General features: G+C 39.7%; 2 protein-coding genes across 5 annotated transcripts in view; one reads left to right on the forward strand and one right to left on the reverse strand.

Moving 5' to 3' along the window:
• The window catches only part of LOC119738881 (titin-like), a 34,957-nt gene extending 28,730 nt beyond the window's left edge, over positions 1–6,227 (reverse strand). For 2 of the 4 annotated variants that reach the window (XM_038213863.1, XM_038213860.1), the window contains exons 1-2: positions 5,875–6,226; positions 3,629–3,719 (exon numbers count right to left, since the gene is read on the reverse strand). The gene's annotated coding sequence lies outside the window, so the exon portion shown is untranslated. Of the gene's footprint in view, positions 1–3,628; positions 3,720–5,874 lie in introns of all 4 variants that reach the window. The other 2 variants (XM_038213862.1, XM_038213861.1) reach the window with 2 other exon arrangements.
• A 63-nt stretch (positions 6,228–6,290) lies between these two features.
• LOC119738882 (dentin matrix acidic phosphoprotein 1-like) lies at positions 6,291–12,715 on the forward strand. The gene is made up of 10 exons (XM_038213865.1): positions 6,291–6,397; positions 7,666–8,254; positions 8,706–8,941; positions 9,351–9,485; positions 9,675–9,749; positions 10,084–10,237; positions 10,553–10,621; positions 11,004–11,082; positions 12,195–12,288; positions 12,406–12,715. Exons 2-10 carry the CDS (start codon positions 7,731–7,733, stop codon positions 12,585–12,587), a joined length of 1,548 nt encoding a protein of 515 aa, XP_038069793.1. The 5' UTR covers positions 6,291–6,397; positions 7,666–7,730; the 3' UTR covers positions 12,588–12,715.
• The last annotated feature ends 4,374 nt before the right edge of the window (positions 12,716–17,089 follow it).

Here is a 17,089-nt window from a genome sequence, read left to right on the forward strand (position 1 = left end):
ACCGTTGTCGACAGAAAAATTACCACTGACAAAAAAGTGGCACCTGACAACAAAGCACCGCAACATTACGATACAATAAGATCGCAGCTGTGTGTATGTGCTAAGTTTTTTGGTTTTCGAATATTCAAACCGGCAAAAAGATATTTGAATATTCGGTTGATGATCGAATATTTGAACATTCAGTATTCGGGACGGCTCTACCTTAGATCAAGTACTTGCTGGTACACAAGCTATCCACTTTCTACCTGACTGATTGACTCACTGGCTGACGTAAATACATGTACATAATTTTTAAAGAATCAAATTTCCCTGCAAAAGTCTTTAAATTGGACAATAACCCCTGAACACAAATACTTGGAAATTGAAATGAATTGGTGTGAACGTTGGGATTGAGTTTTGATACAGAAAACGAAAGTGCCGTGGTTACTTCGAGAAAAAGGTTTGACATTATGTACTCCTTAGACATTGTCATAGACTAATGGACCGATCCAGTAAGCCCCTCCCACTGCGCACGTGGGCAAATTAACACGTGCTCCTCTCCAATGCCACACTGCATTTTCCTGCCGCGCGCATCATACGCGCGTGCACGCATGTCGGACGTAAATCACGGCTGTGATTGGTCAGAATACCATGGGGCGGTGCTTACTGGATCGGTCCATTGACCAACTGTTACTTATGATCCAGGCAGTACTAGACAGACCTTCTTGATGAGAAAGCCATATTTGATGGTGTTCCCTGAATGTACTTGTTGAATGGGATGGTGCCTCACTTTCAATTTTTTGTTTAAGTGTGGCTTAAAACATTAGGGTATGTTTAATCACAATTTCTAATTATTCATTAGAGCAGACCGGTAGCCCCCTTATTAGTTTGTAATGAACTTTATGTCATTTCTATTCGCAAGTTCCAAAAATGAAGATTTTACCCCGCTTTCAAATTTATTAGGGCTGACTCATGAATAAAGCCTGTAGGATTATCCCATAAATGCCAATGAATTGGCTACATCCAGCCCACTGTGTAGATATGCATGAAAGACTTCCAGCGAATACCATGTTCTGATTAAATTTCACAGAATTTCTTGCGTTCTGAGACCAGCTTTATTACAGTAGGCTTTTTGCCTAAGTTATCAAAATCTGTTCAGTACAAACTATGCAAATTAAAAAATATTTGGCCACATGTTGCTTTCGTTGCCTGTTGATGCCCCATCCTTGGCATTTCACTGCACTGTTAGTGTCCAATCAAAGGTAATCATGCACGCAGCAATTACTGTTAATGTAATATTTTACCGAGTATTTGCTTTAGCGTGTTACTCTTTGACAGAGTGCATACACTCTGTTGTACCTACGGTAGATTAGAATTGATGAAAACAAATATTTAACCATTACAGCCAGCTGTGGTAATCACGTCATTGACTCAACAGTTTGGATTTAATCTTGGTTTTGGCAGCTGTGAGTCACGAGTTTAATAGCATTTGCACCAATGTACTGCGGCCTGCGGGTATAATGACAACAACATTGCTATTGCTAGCCGGGCTGTGCATTTTTTGAATAATTTAGTATTCGATTATTCCAACTTGGGCGTGATCGAATGGAATATTCAATTTTGAAATACACTAATGTAGTAAAGCATGCGGCAGCTTAAACAGGGCGCTGATCAGGATTTGTGTGTGTGCCTGCAATTGTCAAAAATTGACAAAGAGCATAAAGAACAGGTAGTAGAATGACTGATCTATACCCTACTGCCCTGAATCCTTCAAAATCCTCTTTGCCAAAGTGGAGGAATTTGGAGGATTGAGGTTACAACTTACATGGCAAAACTGCGTTACTGATTTTGTAGGATGCACTTTGTCAAGGTCTTGGGCCGGACCTTGAGTTGTTTTTTGCTCAGCCATGCATAAATATAGGCCTGGATTATGCTTGAAATCCTTCGTACTGCTCCAGGATGTCACTGGCCAAGCCTCAACATATTGACAGTCACTGCTGCAGAAATTTGCAGGATTCCAGCAGTGGTCACAAATCATGCATGAAAGTGGTTTTCAACAAAACTGTGACATTTGACAAACAATAAAACCACACAAAAATAGCATAACAATTTGACAATTAAAAAAAAAACTTCAAAAGAATTTAAATTAAACTGCTAGCACATACCAAATTTCCACTGAAAATGAGATATTTGAATTATGCACTCTACTAGAATTTCTCATTCCTTAACATTTATTGCCATTTTTTTTCTTTCTAACAACAAGAATTGGCGTTGAATTTGATCCATAAACAAAAAAGCAATACACCTAAATTATACATGTAGGCCTACTAATCGTAAAAATCACATTTAATCAAAACACTGTTATCACTGAATATGCTTTTTGTTCACGTTACACAAGACCCAATCTTGATATCTACAGTCCTAATGGATTTATTATCTGATTGATATTATCAATCAAGTGACTGAAGTGAAACAAATCCAATAACTGCAAGAAAAGGGTAAATAAAAAGAATATGTATCCTATTATTAGACACACATGTACAGGAATGTGTTTCAATTTGATCTCATTTACAAAAATAGTTGTACGTCCCCATCATTTTAATCCTTCCTTCTATTTCAAGAAAATTAAACAAGGTTTTTTTTTATTGTTAGACACACACGGACAGGAAGATGTACAATGTCCATTACACACATTTCCAAATATATCGTAGTTAGTAATATAGCCAGGTATGTGTGACTGTATATTTTAACCCTTCATTTCTATTTCAAGACAATTAAACAATCGTTCATTTTGCAGTTTTCAGCAATTAATTATTTTTAGGCACGGGACTTTTCAAATGTCAGAGACCAGCTTTTATTTAAGGAATCTAATGTATTGCACCATGAACAAGCTAGATCAGATCTCGGAAACTGCGGGCCAATGAATTTGTGTTCATCTTTTCATTTGTGTAGGTCAGATGAAGAGGTCACAATGGACATTTTTTAATGTTTGACCAAGGCATGCAAGTCCAAAATGTTGACAGCGCAACTTTTGTCATTTGTCTCTATTTAATAATAAGTATGTTCAGCTGTTGTAACCTTCTTTAAATTAAAGAATGGAAGGACATTTTTATGATGAAAAATTGAAACTTGTTAAAAATTGTTACAACATTTTAATTTCTACATTGTGAACAGTTTTCTGGTCGAAAGACAATCTACAATTTCCAGACATTTATCTTATGTTTATATTTATTTTGACAAATCTAACAGTGCAAGCACTAGAACAGGATGGAGAAGACTTGGCAAAAGATGTGGAAGGAAATTACAGTTTTAATGGTGGGAGGAAAACACCAGGCAGGATGATATTTTAAGGAAAACCCACGGAATCAGGGAGGGACTGAAAACCAATTACACATATTGGTCCAGGTGAGATTCGAACCCAGGTCACAGCGGTGGAAGGCGAGGAAAGTACCACTAAACCAACCTGATCCCCCAAATTGAAAAGACACTTCTCTAAAATGGAAATTAATGGCCCAATTAGCCTCTGTACTGATGACGTCACACTTTGTTTACGTGTGTGCTTTCCTATGGTGCTCAGTGGACCGTGGGCCCCCACTGGCTCCATAGGAAAGTGCACACGTAAACAAAGTGTGACTTTATTAGTACTTACCACTTACCAATGCAACCCCTTGCATGCTGGCACCAATCTTGTCAACTGCACTGGGATGTGTGGACTTGTGTGATGAGTTCAATTCTGGCTTCTGCAAAAACAAATGTCTTTTTAGTCAAAAGTATTAAAAAGTATGAAATGTTGACAACACGCTGATACCGGTATGTACGTATGATAAAACTACACTGTACATTACACCTGATGCCTCTAGGTACAGTTTTAATGTTTGTTGACTGTTCTCTAAATCTTCCCCTCAAAAATGTAATCTTTGAAATCTGAGTACCCAGAAAAATGGTCGTTTTCAATCAACCCTGTCCACGAATGCAGCGCTGACGTCTGTACAGAGGGTGTAACAAACAGAAACACGTGTGGAGAATGGAATTGCAAAAACTCCCAAACCACAAACTGAATCCTCAGTGTATTGTTGTGGTGTTTTCACACTAACACAATAACTGACCTGTTGCAAATTCTCGTTTCTTTTATCAGCCATAAAATACAGGGCACAAACACATGTAGGGTACGTCACCTTTGATACAGTTCAATAGGTCTATTCAACACCCGTTTTTTGGTGCACTTCCAACCTATTACGACTGGCCCTATATTTTTTCGGCTGTAACTTTCTTGTTGAACTTTGGTTGATGGAATACATTAAATATCCTCTTCAAATATTTGGAGAAAATTGATAAACTATTGGTAGTTCGAATCACAGAACCTGGAATAAAATATAGATTATAGAACTCTGTTTTTGCAGTTGACCTCACCTGACAATCCATTTTTTTATTAAAATTTTCCATTTTACCCTTTGATATCCACTGAATCACTCAAACAGCGCACAATGCTTTGTAAAAACTGTCTTTGAAATTCAAATCCATACCAGAACTTTTGGGGGCATGTGAAAAGGTTTTCTGAGTGAAGTTTACACAGCATGTGTATATAGCACAACTTAAAATTATCAGAACTTTTTGCTTTAAATAGGGAAAACGAGGGTTTTTTTTACTTTTCACAATATCCATAAATGTTGCTCATGATAATAGGGAAGCATATATTTTGTTGCTTTCTCATTTGTACATTTTGGTGACAGAGCCATATTGCACACCAGATGCTAAATACAAACATTAGATATGACAATAAACCTACACCATAAGCATGACCTTGCGCATATTTTAATTGAATGAATTTGTGACTCATGAATACATCATGAATAGTGAGACTCTAACAGCTGGTAATTAGAAATGAAAAACACAATTTTGACCCATGTTTTTATCACATTACAAAAAATCATAAATGTGTGTTTTTTTATTTGTTCATCAGTTGTTTTTATTTTTACTTTCCACTTTAAATCCTCTGTGTTGAATTTGTCTTTTTTTTTACCTTCTAGATTTTTTTTAACTTTCTAGATTGTAGCTAAAGAAAACTGTGGCAAACAGGCACTTTGACCAGAGTTTCATCACAAAATGTTTTCTGTAAACTACAATATTTTGTGTGAAAAAGTTCCTTGAATGGCAAAAGTCATTTTTCCCAAAAGACAATGTTACAAAGTTAATGTCCATACAATAAAAGAGGTTTAAGTTGCATTTCCTGTGTTCTTAATTTTTTTTTCTGTTAAATTTTCCACTTGGCCTATTATTAATACTCCAACCCAAAAACCCCCTTTCTTTCCTTTTGTTGGATGTCTGCAACCCATTTAAGCAAGCTTTTGTTTTGGGCACCAAATAGATCCGCTGTACGGGCAGACTGAATCCCAGTCCATAGGCTTTCTCCCGAGAACGGAATACTGTCTGGCAGCCAATTGTTCAAAATTGTAAAGATATAATTCCATAACCAAACATGGGCCAATTCTATATCTCATTCAAAAGTGAATAATTTTCTTTGCAACATTAACAGCAATTTTGGGCAAGTAATACAATAAAAATAGGTTTTCGAAAAAAAAAAGTGGGGATGAGAAACCTTATATTTTTTTATTTGGCCTTAGAAAAGGAATACATTTTTCTGGCTGAAACCTGACAATAGCACGAGGAATGCAAGAAAGAATGATGCATCTTGACGCCACTTTTTTCATCATATATTATCTCAGTTGCAGACATGTTGAAAATACATGAATCTTGGACTGTTATTTGTTAGAAAATACTTTGAAAATGCACTCGACTCTCCATACTCCCATAGACTTTGTACACAACCAAAGAAGTGGCGTCTGAAACTACATTCTTTCCCTGCATTCTCTCCAAGCTGCAGCAGCGAATACTTACATGAACATGGACTATGTGATATGGCACTGCGCTCTGTTGCTGTCATGGCTGTAGTGACAGTGTTTTGCAAGTTGTACGTGGTAATATCTTTTCACGAAATTGGTTCAATTATCGTTCACCAGTCTAATTTCTCTCCGTTAACTTTAAGCCTTATTCGCATCGTTCTCAAAACAAAACCGCAGAAAACATTCCAAGTATTTGCGATAGCCATGCACGCTCTATTTCACGCATTTATGGTGACTCCATGGGTGATGGAATGTGCTAATTAAACAAAACATTGCACAAAATTGAGAGAATGCGTCAGAAAATACGTTCAGTCGATATGGTCATGGAAACCAACCTCACTTTATGTGTTTTTGGTGAAAGTTCAACCTCAGTCCAAGGTCCCTGACTAATTACAAATAGTGATAGCGCCCTCTCGAGCTCAGTTACGCGGGAAATTGCTATTTTGTTATTGTACACAAACTGGTGTGGGTGGGATGATTGCTTGTCTGTGTGTTTATCTCTGAGAAGAGAAACTCCCGTAAGTTAATAAGGATTTAAAAGAAACGGTCGAAATTTCAGGGTATTACCATGTCAGTGATATCGTTCGATCGGCCTAAAATTTAATTCGATCGTAAAAACAGTCTAGTCTCTGCTGATTCTGATGACGTGAAGATGAGTTGACTAGATGGAGCTAGGCAGAACATAGCCCCATAAATGTGGCCTATTTACTGGACTGCCTCCGTAAACATAGGCCACACATCCACATGTACAAAAATCGTGTCGACGGAGCCAAATTTTGATTTTCACATTTAGGCTTAGTTTGTAGGTTTTTTTTGCTTTAGAAGCATACTCACCCTCTTTATAGGCTAATCAGAAAGTGCTGCCTTTTTCAGATGTATATTTTTCGTGAAATTTCCAGATTCATTTTTACACGTTTGCGTATCAAAATTTCAACATGAAATTTCACAAAAATTAGACATCTGAAAAAGGCAGCACTTTCTGATTAGCCTGTAAAGAGGGTGAGTATGCTTCTAAAGCAAAAAAACCCTACAAACTAAGCCTAAATGTGAAAATCAAAATTTGGCTCCGTCGACACGATTTTTGTACATGTGGATGTGTGGCCTATGTTTACGGAGGCAGTCCAGTAAATAGGCCACATTTATGGGGCTAGGCAGAACACAATTTTTAATTTTTTTGGGGGGGGGGGGGGGGGGGGGCCGGGGGGGGGGCGAGGGGGGGCAAAAATAGTAAGGCGTGGGGTTCAGATGCTCTATGGTGTGATCTGATGAGGCGATTTCTGATCACTTTGACCATTGTTTTTAGGAAAAGATGGTGGTGTACCCAGTGTCTGTCTTTATTTTATTGCGACGTACGTACGTCACTTATTACTTTTAAAAAAATATGGATTCGTTTTTTTTTTGTGGGGGGGGGGGGCATGGCCCCTGTTGGCCCCCTGGATCCGCCCTTGGTTTAGTTCAGTATTTAACACCCATCTGCCTTCTTCTAGTTCTAGTTTTAGAACGAAGTATTTATTTAAATTCTTTATAGATGAGCCTACCTATTAATTTGTAAACAAATCGACAGACAGGATATCCAATTGTGTGGATGCACTGTCAATTATCCAAGTAGAAGATGGTCACAAAAATTAACACCTAAATGCACAAGCTGAAAGAATTAGAATAACTTGATCATGTTCATACTATTTTTTGTAAATTGTTATACATTTAGGCCTAAAAATGGAGCATCAAATGCAAGAGAAAAAAATCATAGTAAAGATGAGAGTTTAAAATTGATCTATTTTTACAGGTAAACCTAGCTGCTAGACACCTGGGTGTGGTGGACATTCCTAGTGATTTTTTTTTTCTCGCAAAATGGCATACTCGTCAAAGAAGAAGAAATCACAGCCTCCTTCCCTAGGGGATGACAGTCTTGAAGCAACCCAGCACACTACAGTGGCTACCCCTGAGATTGAGGTTAGCCTCGTAGATAGAATGAAGAAACGTTTCAGCACCCGCAACCCTGCGGCATCTGACGTAAGCACTGCCGACGACAGGCTTGAAACATCGGCTGCTTCTGCAGCAACCGGAAAGAGAGCACCGCAGAAAAAGACTTCCAAAAGAAAGTCGCTGGGTCAGAAAGTAGTCCAAATTGACAAGCTGTTTTCCCCAGATAGAGGGTCCAGTAAAGTGTTCCAAAGTCCGACCCGATTTCCTAAGAACAAGTCAGGGTTATCAGCTTCAGGGCCATCAGCTAGCAGCGAGTCGGACGATACAACGCAGGCAAAACAGTCTACTAGTAAGACAAATGGTAGAGCGAAAAGAAACAGGAAACCTGAAGAGGGAGGAGGTAGTTCTCATTCTTCATTTGAGGGATCAGCTGATGATTCAGATCATTGGTAAGTTTTACATTCTGGAATCCTGGCATAAGCAGGTCATCTCTGATGTCTCTCTGACTTGATGCCATGGATGTAGTCGAGTCCATCACTAGTCCATCGCAAGTCCTGTCGCAAGTAACAGTGGATGAACACTAACAAAAATTGCCTTTGTCAAAGCTCATTTGAATAGCTTGCAAATTGAATTGGGACTGGAGAACTTGTGATGGACTTGCTGGGATTTGCCAGGAACTTGACTGCCTGCTTGATAAACTTTAAGAATTCCTGAAAATTTTTGTTAAAGCTTCATCTAGAAGTAGTAAAAACTTTATCATGTATTTCACAGCAAAGATTGACATTCAAGGGAAAAATCTCACTGGTAACACTTTCAAGCACAGAAGTAGTGTGCACAAACAGACCGCTTAAATGGAGGTTGTTGTGAACAATTTGTTTTCATTTTAATATTTTTCAACAGCAAAGAGTCAGCACCGCAGTCAAATGAAATTACTGAGGTTCCAAGTGTCACAAAGAAACGGCGGTCTGATTTGGACACTAGACAAAGCAGTAGTAGTAAGGGAGGAGCAAAAGAAGTCTCACCCAGAGGAGGACGAGGTGGAATGAGTGATGAGGAGACTGCAGGTCCTTCCCAGGAGATTCCTTCTCGAGATACTGGGATGTCAACAAGAAAGGAGAAAAGAACCAAAAAGAAAGGTATTCTTTGTTCAATGTGCGCTTTCCTATGGGAGCCAGGCTCTCGTCCCCAGCTGGCTCCCATAGGAAAGCGCACATGTAAGCAAAGCGTGATGTCATTATGTCTTACGGCAATAGTTGCCACTTCAACTTAAACCAACCACATTTGTTTTGCATGGTAAAACCATTGTCCAAATATGTTTGCCATCCTTTTGAGGAATACAATTCGACATCAGCTGGGCACAGCAATTTTAGATTTTTTTTAAAAAAATTGGGGAATCAAGTCAATATTTTTTAAAGTACTTCTAAAGGAAACAGAAAACAATAAGAAGGGTACGATTGATAAGTCAAATGTAAGAAGCTTTTTCATTTGATATTTAATGTTCTCATTTCAGAATTTATTGATTTTTGTTTCTCTTTGGCCCTGAAGGCAGCGCTGTCATGGCTAGTGGGGAGGTTGAAGCCCACATGGCAGATAAGGAGTTCATCGGTAACCAGGTCCGAGTTATATCCACACCGTTTGTCCTCGAGTCTGGACCTAGGAGCTGGATGCAAATATGGAAAGGTCAGGGATCACATTCAACCAATTGCAATATTTGTCACCTCTTTGACCAGTTACTTGCACGGGTACATTAACCAGACTCAGCTTGCCTTGTTGATCTGAAAGTCTCATTTAAGACATTGTTATGTTGTATTGTATATTATGATACATTTTTCATGAATTTATTTTATTTGTGTGTGTTTTCTTCCGCAGGGCAGCAGTCGTCAGCTCATGATGTAGAACCTCCAGACATCCCAGCAAATGTCATAGACAGAATTGTGTCCAAAAGTAAATTCCCATTTTCCCTAAAAACTTATTTGAAAATGAATAAAATTGCTGCCAACTGCTTGCTGACTGGCAGACCTGAACTATACAAATAAAAAAATTAGATAGTCTAACATGTCGATGCTAGTTAACAGAATCTTTGTCAAAGACAAAGTGATAGGGGTACAGAAACAGAGAAGTAAAGGACACATTTCGAAAAAAAAAAATTGCAATTTTAACGTTTTGCCAACTGGCATTAAATTTCAGGCCACATATTGGCACCATAAACTAACCTTGTTAAGCTTAATTTTTCTTCAAAAATGTCAGAATCCTCTACTTTCCCTTGTTCTCGTTTCAGTCAATGTCCACATGGATGATGTCTACCAGGGATTGCTGGGCAGGCAGCAACAACGCAACACCCTGATGAGCCTAGATGACCTACGTAAAGATGCCCAGGAACAGAAGCAGAACAACCTGGGAATGGGCATCAAGGCTCAAGCAAGCCTGCAAGAGTGAGACTCTATCCCGTGTGAAATCAAAGGGGGGGGAGAGTTATTATTATTTATATCTGGTATTCAAACCAAAGATTCCTCAAAAGCTCCTCAGGCACTGTAGCTAACAAGCCTGAAGAAACCTGTTGAAAGAAGACAGTAAAGAAAGTACAAATTTGAAGTGGGAGGAAACCCCTGAAGAGTTTTCTAAGGAAAACCCAAAGAATCAGGTAGAGACTTAAAAACCCAATCCACGTGAACCCTGTCTTTAAGGGGCTAAGAATTCTAACAAAGCAGCACAATAACGAGGTTAATTTTTCTGTTAACATATTCTAGGATCATCTCTTCATATCCTAGCGAATGGCCCGGCAGTGTGGAGGAAGAAAATGAGCAAATGACAGAAAGGTAAACATACAATTTAAAAAGGTATATTTATGAAATTAATCAATTGGGAAAAAAAGGTGTATTTATGAAATATATATAAATTGACACTCTGTATCTGTATCTGTTCAGCCACGTACAAACACCATATTTTGGTTGTCGCATACATTGGTCAGGGCGTGTGCAAGACCTCAGGTACTCCTACTTTAAATCTTTCCTTAGAAGCAGATCTTGTTAAGATCCAAACGTCAGGCCACTTAAATTTTTTACAAAGTTTAAGGATAAGCGCTTTGGAATAAAATATTAATTCAATTAAAATTCAACTGAACTTTACTAATGATCAGCTTAAATTTTATGTCAATACAAAACATCTAAACAATCTTAATCCAATCGTCTTCTTTTACAGATACGCAGCTCTCAGAGCAAGGTTGTTTGCCTTAAGTCGATCGTTGTCCGTTACCAAGCAACAGTGTGAGCAGTACAAGGTTAGCTAGCAAACGTTCACAAAAATGAACAGTGACCATTATACGTGAGCGTTTAATCAGAAAGGCTTTCCTAAGGGGAGGTGTTTCGCCCCAAAAATGGGCTAAGTATCATCTAAAGCTTGGTAGCACTGTTCATTGATAAAAAAACCCCGATATTTTAGGTATGTACATAGAAGAAGACCAAGACGATGTAGTATGAACAGTTTGTCAACATCTCACTCCGATGTGGAGTTAGAGATCAGAAATTGTGTATAATGACCTCGGGACCTCTGACATGGGGTCATCAAATTAGCATATTGAGAGTGGACCAATAGGCACTCTATTCCGCATGTGCACGGACTTCAAAACTTGACCAATCAGACAAACCAGAGAAGGCAGATTGGCCAAGATACATAGCAACCAATTCAGTCTATGAGCAGGTTCTGTGCTGACCATTAGCTATCTAGTGGTTGACTTGTGACTTCACTTCCACCTGTGAAGTAATACAACATGCGAATGTCTCTACTCAAACGATGGTCAAAACGCCGTCACAAAACTTCTTGATTCTTGCTCCCTGCTGTACGTAATGATGAGCACAGCTATTGGCAACTAACGTTAGCAATGGAACCACGCTCCAGTTCCAAATATGGCCAAGTTCGGGCAAGGACCATTAGTCGACTAGTGGTTGATTTGTGACGTACCTTACGCCTGCGCACTGATAGCAACGTGCGAACGTCTCTAGTCAAACGCTGGTCAAAATGTCATCGCAAAACTTCTGGATCCTGGCTCTCTGCTAGCATTATGAATGCGCGCAGCTATTGGTTACCAGCGAAGCAACCAACCCAAGTAGGCTGGTTCCAAATAGTCTACTAGCGTAGTCAACCACCGTTGACTAGATAGAGTTTGGGCAAACGTTAGTTAACCATTGGTCAACTATAGTCCTTGCGCGAACTTGGCCTAAGTAGTCGACTAGAGTAGACTAACCATACTACGTTTGAGTAAAGTTGGTACAAGTACGGTTAACCATAGTCCCCATCAAAACTTGATCTATGGTACCAGCCTTATTGTATAGCGCCCTCTCTTGACCATTTTATAAAAGGTTATTTTCAACCAATTATTTGTTGTACTTGCAGGCCCTTGCAGGAGCTTTGGAGAGAGTTGATGCCAACTTGGAGAAATGTTCATCAGAGGACTTGCAGAAAGAGGTGGAAAGAACTGGAGAACTTGGTAACAATGGATTCAAAAGTTTTGTTGATTAAAATTGGAAGAAAATCTGTTTATGTAAAATTAGTGTTATTACTGTAAGTGTAACATGTTTGATTGTTGAAATATTTGTTGTTTCAGTTTCTAAGATACAAGAGAAGTTGCTGAGCAGAGATCTGACGAGTGAGGGAGACGAGACGGGACGTGGCAGGAACATTGACGATAGCGATGACTCCCATTCAATCAGACTTGCCCCGCCCACAAATCATGCTGCTCTGGTCAAAATTTTGTTCAAAGCAGCCACTGTCACACAATCACCATGATTACCATTCACCATGTTAATTCAAGTTGTTTGGGTTTTTTTTTAATTATTTTATTATCTGGTCAATTTTGTCATTTTTAAGAGCATTCAGTTTTGAATTCATTACAGAACACACATTTAAAGGGAGTGTACATCATTGGCTTTTGCTTTAATTTTCAGAAATGAACTATTTGAGGGGTTAGTATTATTGATCAAATTATTGTTACACTGACATGTTTGAAGTTTTGTGTTCGAAAATGCTGGAAAAACCAAGGAAAACAAAAATGTCCAAGTAGTCTGGTTCCCTGACTCCACTGAAAATGAAATGGATCAATTTATAGATGACGGAAAATTGTACGGTAAGGGAACCAGTCTAGCTGGCCTGGCCCCCATTCATGAACATGCAACCAATAGCAAACAAAATTTGGACTGAAAAAAAGGTAAATTTGGAGCAGCAGTTGAAAAGTAGTTAGGTTTTTCCAACGGTGATCGGCCGACCACCGTTGGAAATGTATACAAAAAATACCACTTACTTGAAAATGACCTCACATCAGGTGCCATAATTTTACAGGATGCTTTAGACTGCCATTTACCAACATCATGTAAGGTATTTCGTAAAAACTTGGTAGTTTTGTTTTTCGATGCTTGCAAATGTTGTATTTTCCCTTTAATGGTAATGAAGTAATGTGGTGCATATATAGCACTTGATACCAAAGGTCTCGCTTCACAGTTATTACCCCTGTTCATCAGGCCATGAGACCAGTTTTTGCAGCAGCTCGAGATCAGGTCTCTGGTCTTTACCCTCCCAGGTACCCATTTATACTCCTGGGTGGAGAGAGGCAATTGTAGTAAAGTGTCTTGCCCAAGAACACAAGTACCATGTTCCCTGTCAGGGTTCCAACCCAAGTACGACAGCTCATGAGTTTGGGGATACACACATTTAAGATTTTGGCATAATACTTGGGGCCGTATCATAAGTCCGACGCCTCATAGGTCCGACGCCTCATAAGTCCGAAATTTCGGACTTATGAGGCGTCGGACTTATGAGGCATAACATTTATTTATTCCGCCTCATCGGTCCGACGCCTCATAAGTTCGACGCCTCATAAGTCTGACAACGGAAAAACGAGGCATTTAATTTGTCGGACTTACAAGCGTCGGAGCTATGAGGCGTCGGAGCTATGAGGCGTCGGACCTATGAGGCGTCGGACTTATGAGCGGACCCTGAGGCACTATTGTACTGCTGGAACTATATGCAGCTGTCACAATGAACAATTTGCAATCAATATTTGTAGGCTTTCATTGAAAATAATTTTCAAACAGTATGTTGGGGGTGGGGTTACAGTTACAAATTTGGGGCCAATGAAAGCATTAAAACATTGGTACTTGGGACAAAACACGCCATTTTATACCGTCGTAGATTGTGCAGCCAACGTCTTTGTACATTTGTGATACATTTGTTATACGCCATTCTGCGGTTTGATACATTTCTCTTTCATAAATACGACTACACCTCTAAGTTCCTCTAGTGGCATATTTCAGGACCATTGACAATGGTACGCGCGCTACACAGGCTTGAGGTTATTTTTGACTGCCCCCCAAATGATTTCCTTGCCCCCAATTCCCCCCCCCCCCCCCTCGGAAAAAGAGGAACAAGGTTACGGAGCAGCATGTTTACATGAAGTGGGCCAAGCGGGCGTCTAAGCTTCTGGCTTAATGGTCGGCTATAAAAACCTCTCCATTATAAAAAAAAAACAACTGCATTGCCTACAGCAACTCGCCCACGACAAGACCAGGTGGCCGAAGACTACGGTGGCCCACAACTGTCACGGCAAAAGCAAAAGCGCCGCGGCAAGCGCAACAGCGCCGCGGCAAGCGCAACAGCGCCGCGGCAAGCGCAACAGCGCCGCGGCAAAACAAAAAGCGCCGCGGCAAAACAAAAAGCGCCGCGGCAAAACAAAAAGCGCCACGGCAAAACAAAAAGCGTCACGGCAAAAGAAAAAGCGCCGCGGCAAGCGCAAAAGCGCCACGGCAAGCGCAAAAGCGCCACCGTGCAAGCGCAAAAGCGCCACGGCGAAAGCAAAAGCGCCACGGCGAAAGCAAAAGCGCCGCGGGTTTATTGGGAAGGGGCGTAATCATACATGCCGCTACTACATCAAAAAATAAAATGGGAAGGAGAATGGCCGCCACCAGGAATTCTTATTAAGCACAGAATTTAATTCTTTGAGAAGTGATTTTATGGCTGAGAAAATAGTAAGGAAAACCGGTCAGTGAAGCAACGTTCAGGGACTGATAAATCGTCGATATTAATTTGTTGTAGGATGATTCCAAGATTATTCCAAGAGAGTTCCTGCCGTGAATCAGAGTTTATAAAGGAGAGGGAAAGTAGGACTCGCTATATCAGCACCATCAGGGCCGTTCCTCATTTCTTGGGATGCAAACAATTACGAGGACGGGAGGCTCTGTGAGCTGATGCATTTTTGAAGACAATTTTTTCCCTTCCGACTAGCATGCAGAGAAGAGTTCCGTTAATTTGAGCCTTTTTTCACAGGTGTGTATACCAGTGTAGGCACGCAAGTGAGCTGCCCAGAGTGTATGAGTTAATTTTTTTTCTTTTTCAGTATATCATACACATCTAGGAAGTCGATTAAGGCTCTCCTGCAGGGCTGCGGCAGTGGGTGAATAAGGCTTGTCAACACGTAACTCGCCCTCGGGCCCATTAGGTTAGAAATTCCCAGAGAGCGGGAATTTCAAAACTTTCGCTGAACGTTGCTTGCACTGACCGGTTTTCCTTGCTATTTTCTCAGCCATAAAATCACTTCTCAAAGAATTAAATTCTGTGCTTAATAAGAATTCCTGGTGGCGGCCATTCTCCTTCCCATTTTATTTTTTTGATGTAGTAGCGGCATGTATGATTACGCCCCTTCCCAATAAACCCGTGGCGCTTTTGCTTTCGCCGTGGCGCTTTTGCTTTCGCCGTGGCGCTTTTGCTTTCGCCGTGGCGCTTTTGCGCTTGCCGTGGCGCTTTTGCGCTTGCCGTGGCGCTTTTGCGCTTGCCGCGGCGCTTTTTGTTTTGCCGTGGCGCTTTTTCTTTTGCCGCGGCGCTTTTTCTTTTGCCGTGGCGCTTTTTCTTTTGCCGTGGCGCTTTTGCGCTTGCCGTGGCGTTGTTGCGCTTGCCGCGGCGCTGTTGCGCTTGCCGCAGCGCTTTTGCGCTTGCCGTGGCGCTTTTGCTTTTGCCGTGACAGTTGTGGGCCACCGTAGAAGACCAATGTGAAGGACTGATTGCGGTTGCCGCAGCTGCAAGACCTAAGGTTCAATGTAAGTCTTCACGAGCTTTATTATCATACAGAAAAAAGGATAACAGTTAAATGTGACCCCTTTGAAAATCAGGTCATTAAAATCATGTTTCTTGTTTGCTTTCTGTTTTTAACGCTCATTTCTTGGCTTATAAAAAAAAATGATCAGCTTTAAATTTCCTGAGGTACAATGTAAGTCTTCAAGAGCTTTACATACAGAAAAAGGACAATATTAGAAGATGTGGCCCAGTCTGTATCTACTATAGCTTCGAAAAAAGTTCAATAAAATCCAGTTCATTTTTGCTATCAGTTTTTATGCTCATTTCTTGGGACTTGGGTTATTTATTAGGGGCTTCAAAAGCACGGCACATAATCAAAATATGCAATAATACTGTTGAGACTGAAACAGAAAGTTATGGGAATTGTTATAATTTTATTTTTAGACAAGTTCAACGAATCCTTAAAAATGTTGGGACAAGTTTCAATTTCTTATGACATAATTACAATATTGCAAATAAAATAAATTAATTTCTACAGATGTATGTAGATTCCCAGCTTCTGGTCTGCAGAAATAAAAACTTCAGTTTCAGAATGATTCATCTGTTTGAATGTGTTGCGTTTCATTAAGGGTTATGTACTCCACTGGTCGTAATTTATGACTAGATTTAAACTTTTTCCCAATAATGAGAAAAAAATATAAATGAAAACAGCAATTAAAAACGTCTTAATCATGCGCACAACAATTTCTATTATTACTTGGCGCCTCGAATTTTAAAGCTGCGCAAAAGTGCAAAACCTCTTTTTTGGTTCTATCCGTATTGAACAATCCTATTACAAAAAATAATAGCAGATTATGTGAATTTAACACCGTGTTTTCTGCAGATCCTAATGTTTGTACACAGTAGGATCTGTAATCAGAAGTCCTTTTTTGTTATGCTCATCCGGGTTAGTAAACCTTTGTTATGTTGATTGTTCCAAGGTCACGTTTTACTTGAGTTTCAGAAAAAAAGAAACATAGAAATACATCTCTTAATTAAATATCAAACATTTTCTTCCTCATTTTATCAATGAACTCTTGGGAATCATAGCTGAATGTGAAATTTAAAAATCAACCATGAAGAGAAATCAGAGAAATAAAAAAAAAGAACAATATTTTATTGGCGCCTAAAACCACCAAATATTCCGTACATTTTTCCTCTCAAAATTAGTAAGTCCAAGTTCTTTTATG

The sequence above is a fragment of the Patiria miniata genome, unplaced genomic scaffold (genome assembly GCF_015706575.1).
Source record: "Patiria miniata isolate m_02_andy unplaced genomic scaffold, ASM1570657v1 HiC_scaffold_3, whole genome shotgun sequence".
Taxonomy (NCBI): domain Eukaryota; kingdom Metazoa; phylum Echinodermata; class Asteroidea; order Valvatida; family Asterinidae; genus Patiria; species Patiria miniata.

Coding starts and splice junctions, on each gene's coding strand:
- LOC119738882 (XM_038213865.1), top strand. CDS start 7,731: ATGGCATACTCGTCAAAGAAGAAGAAATCACAGCCTCCTTCCCTAGGG. Junction 8,942..9,350: donor GAAAAGAACCAAAAAGAAAG/GTATTCTTTGTT, acceptor TTGGCCCTGAAG/GCAGCGCTGTCATGGCTAGT. Junction 9,750..10,083: donor AGACAGAATTGTGTCCAAAA/GTAAATTCCCAT, acceptor TTCTCGTTTCAG/TCAATGTCCACATGGATGAT.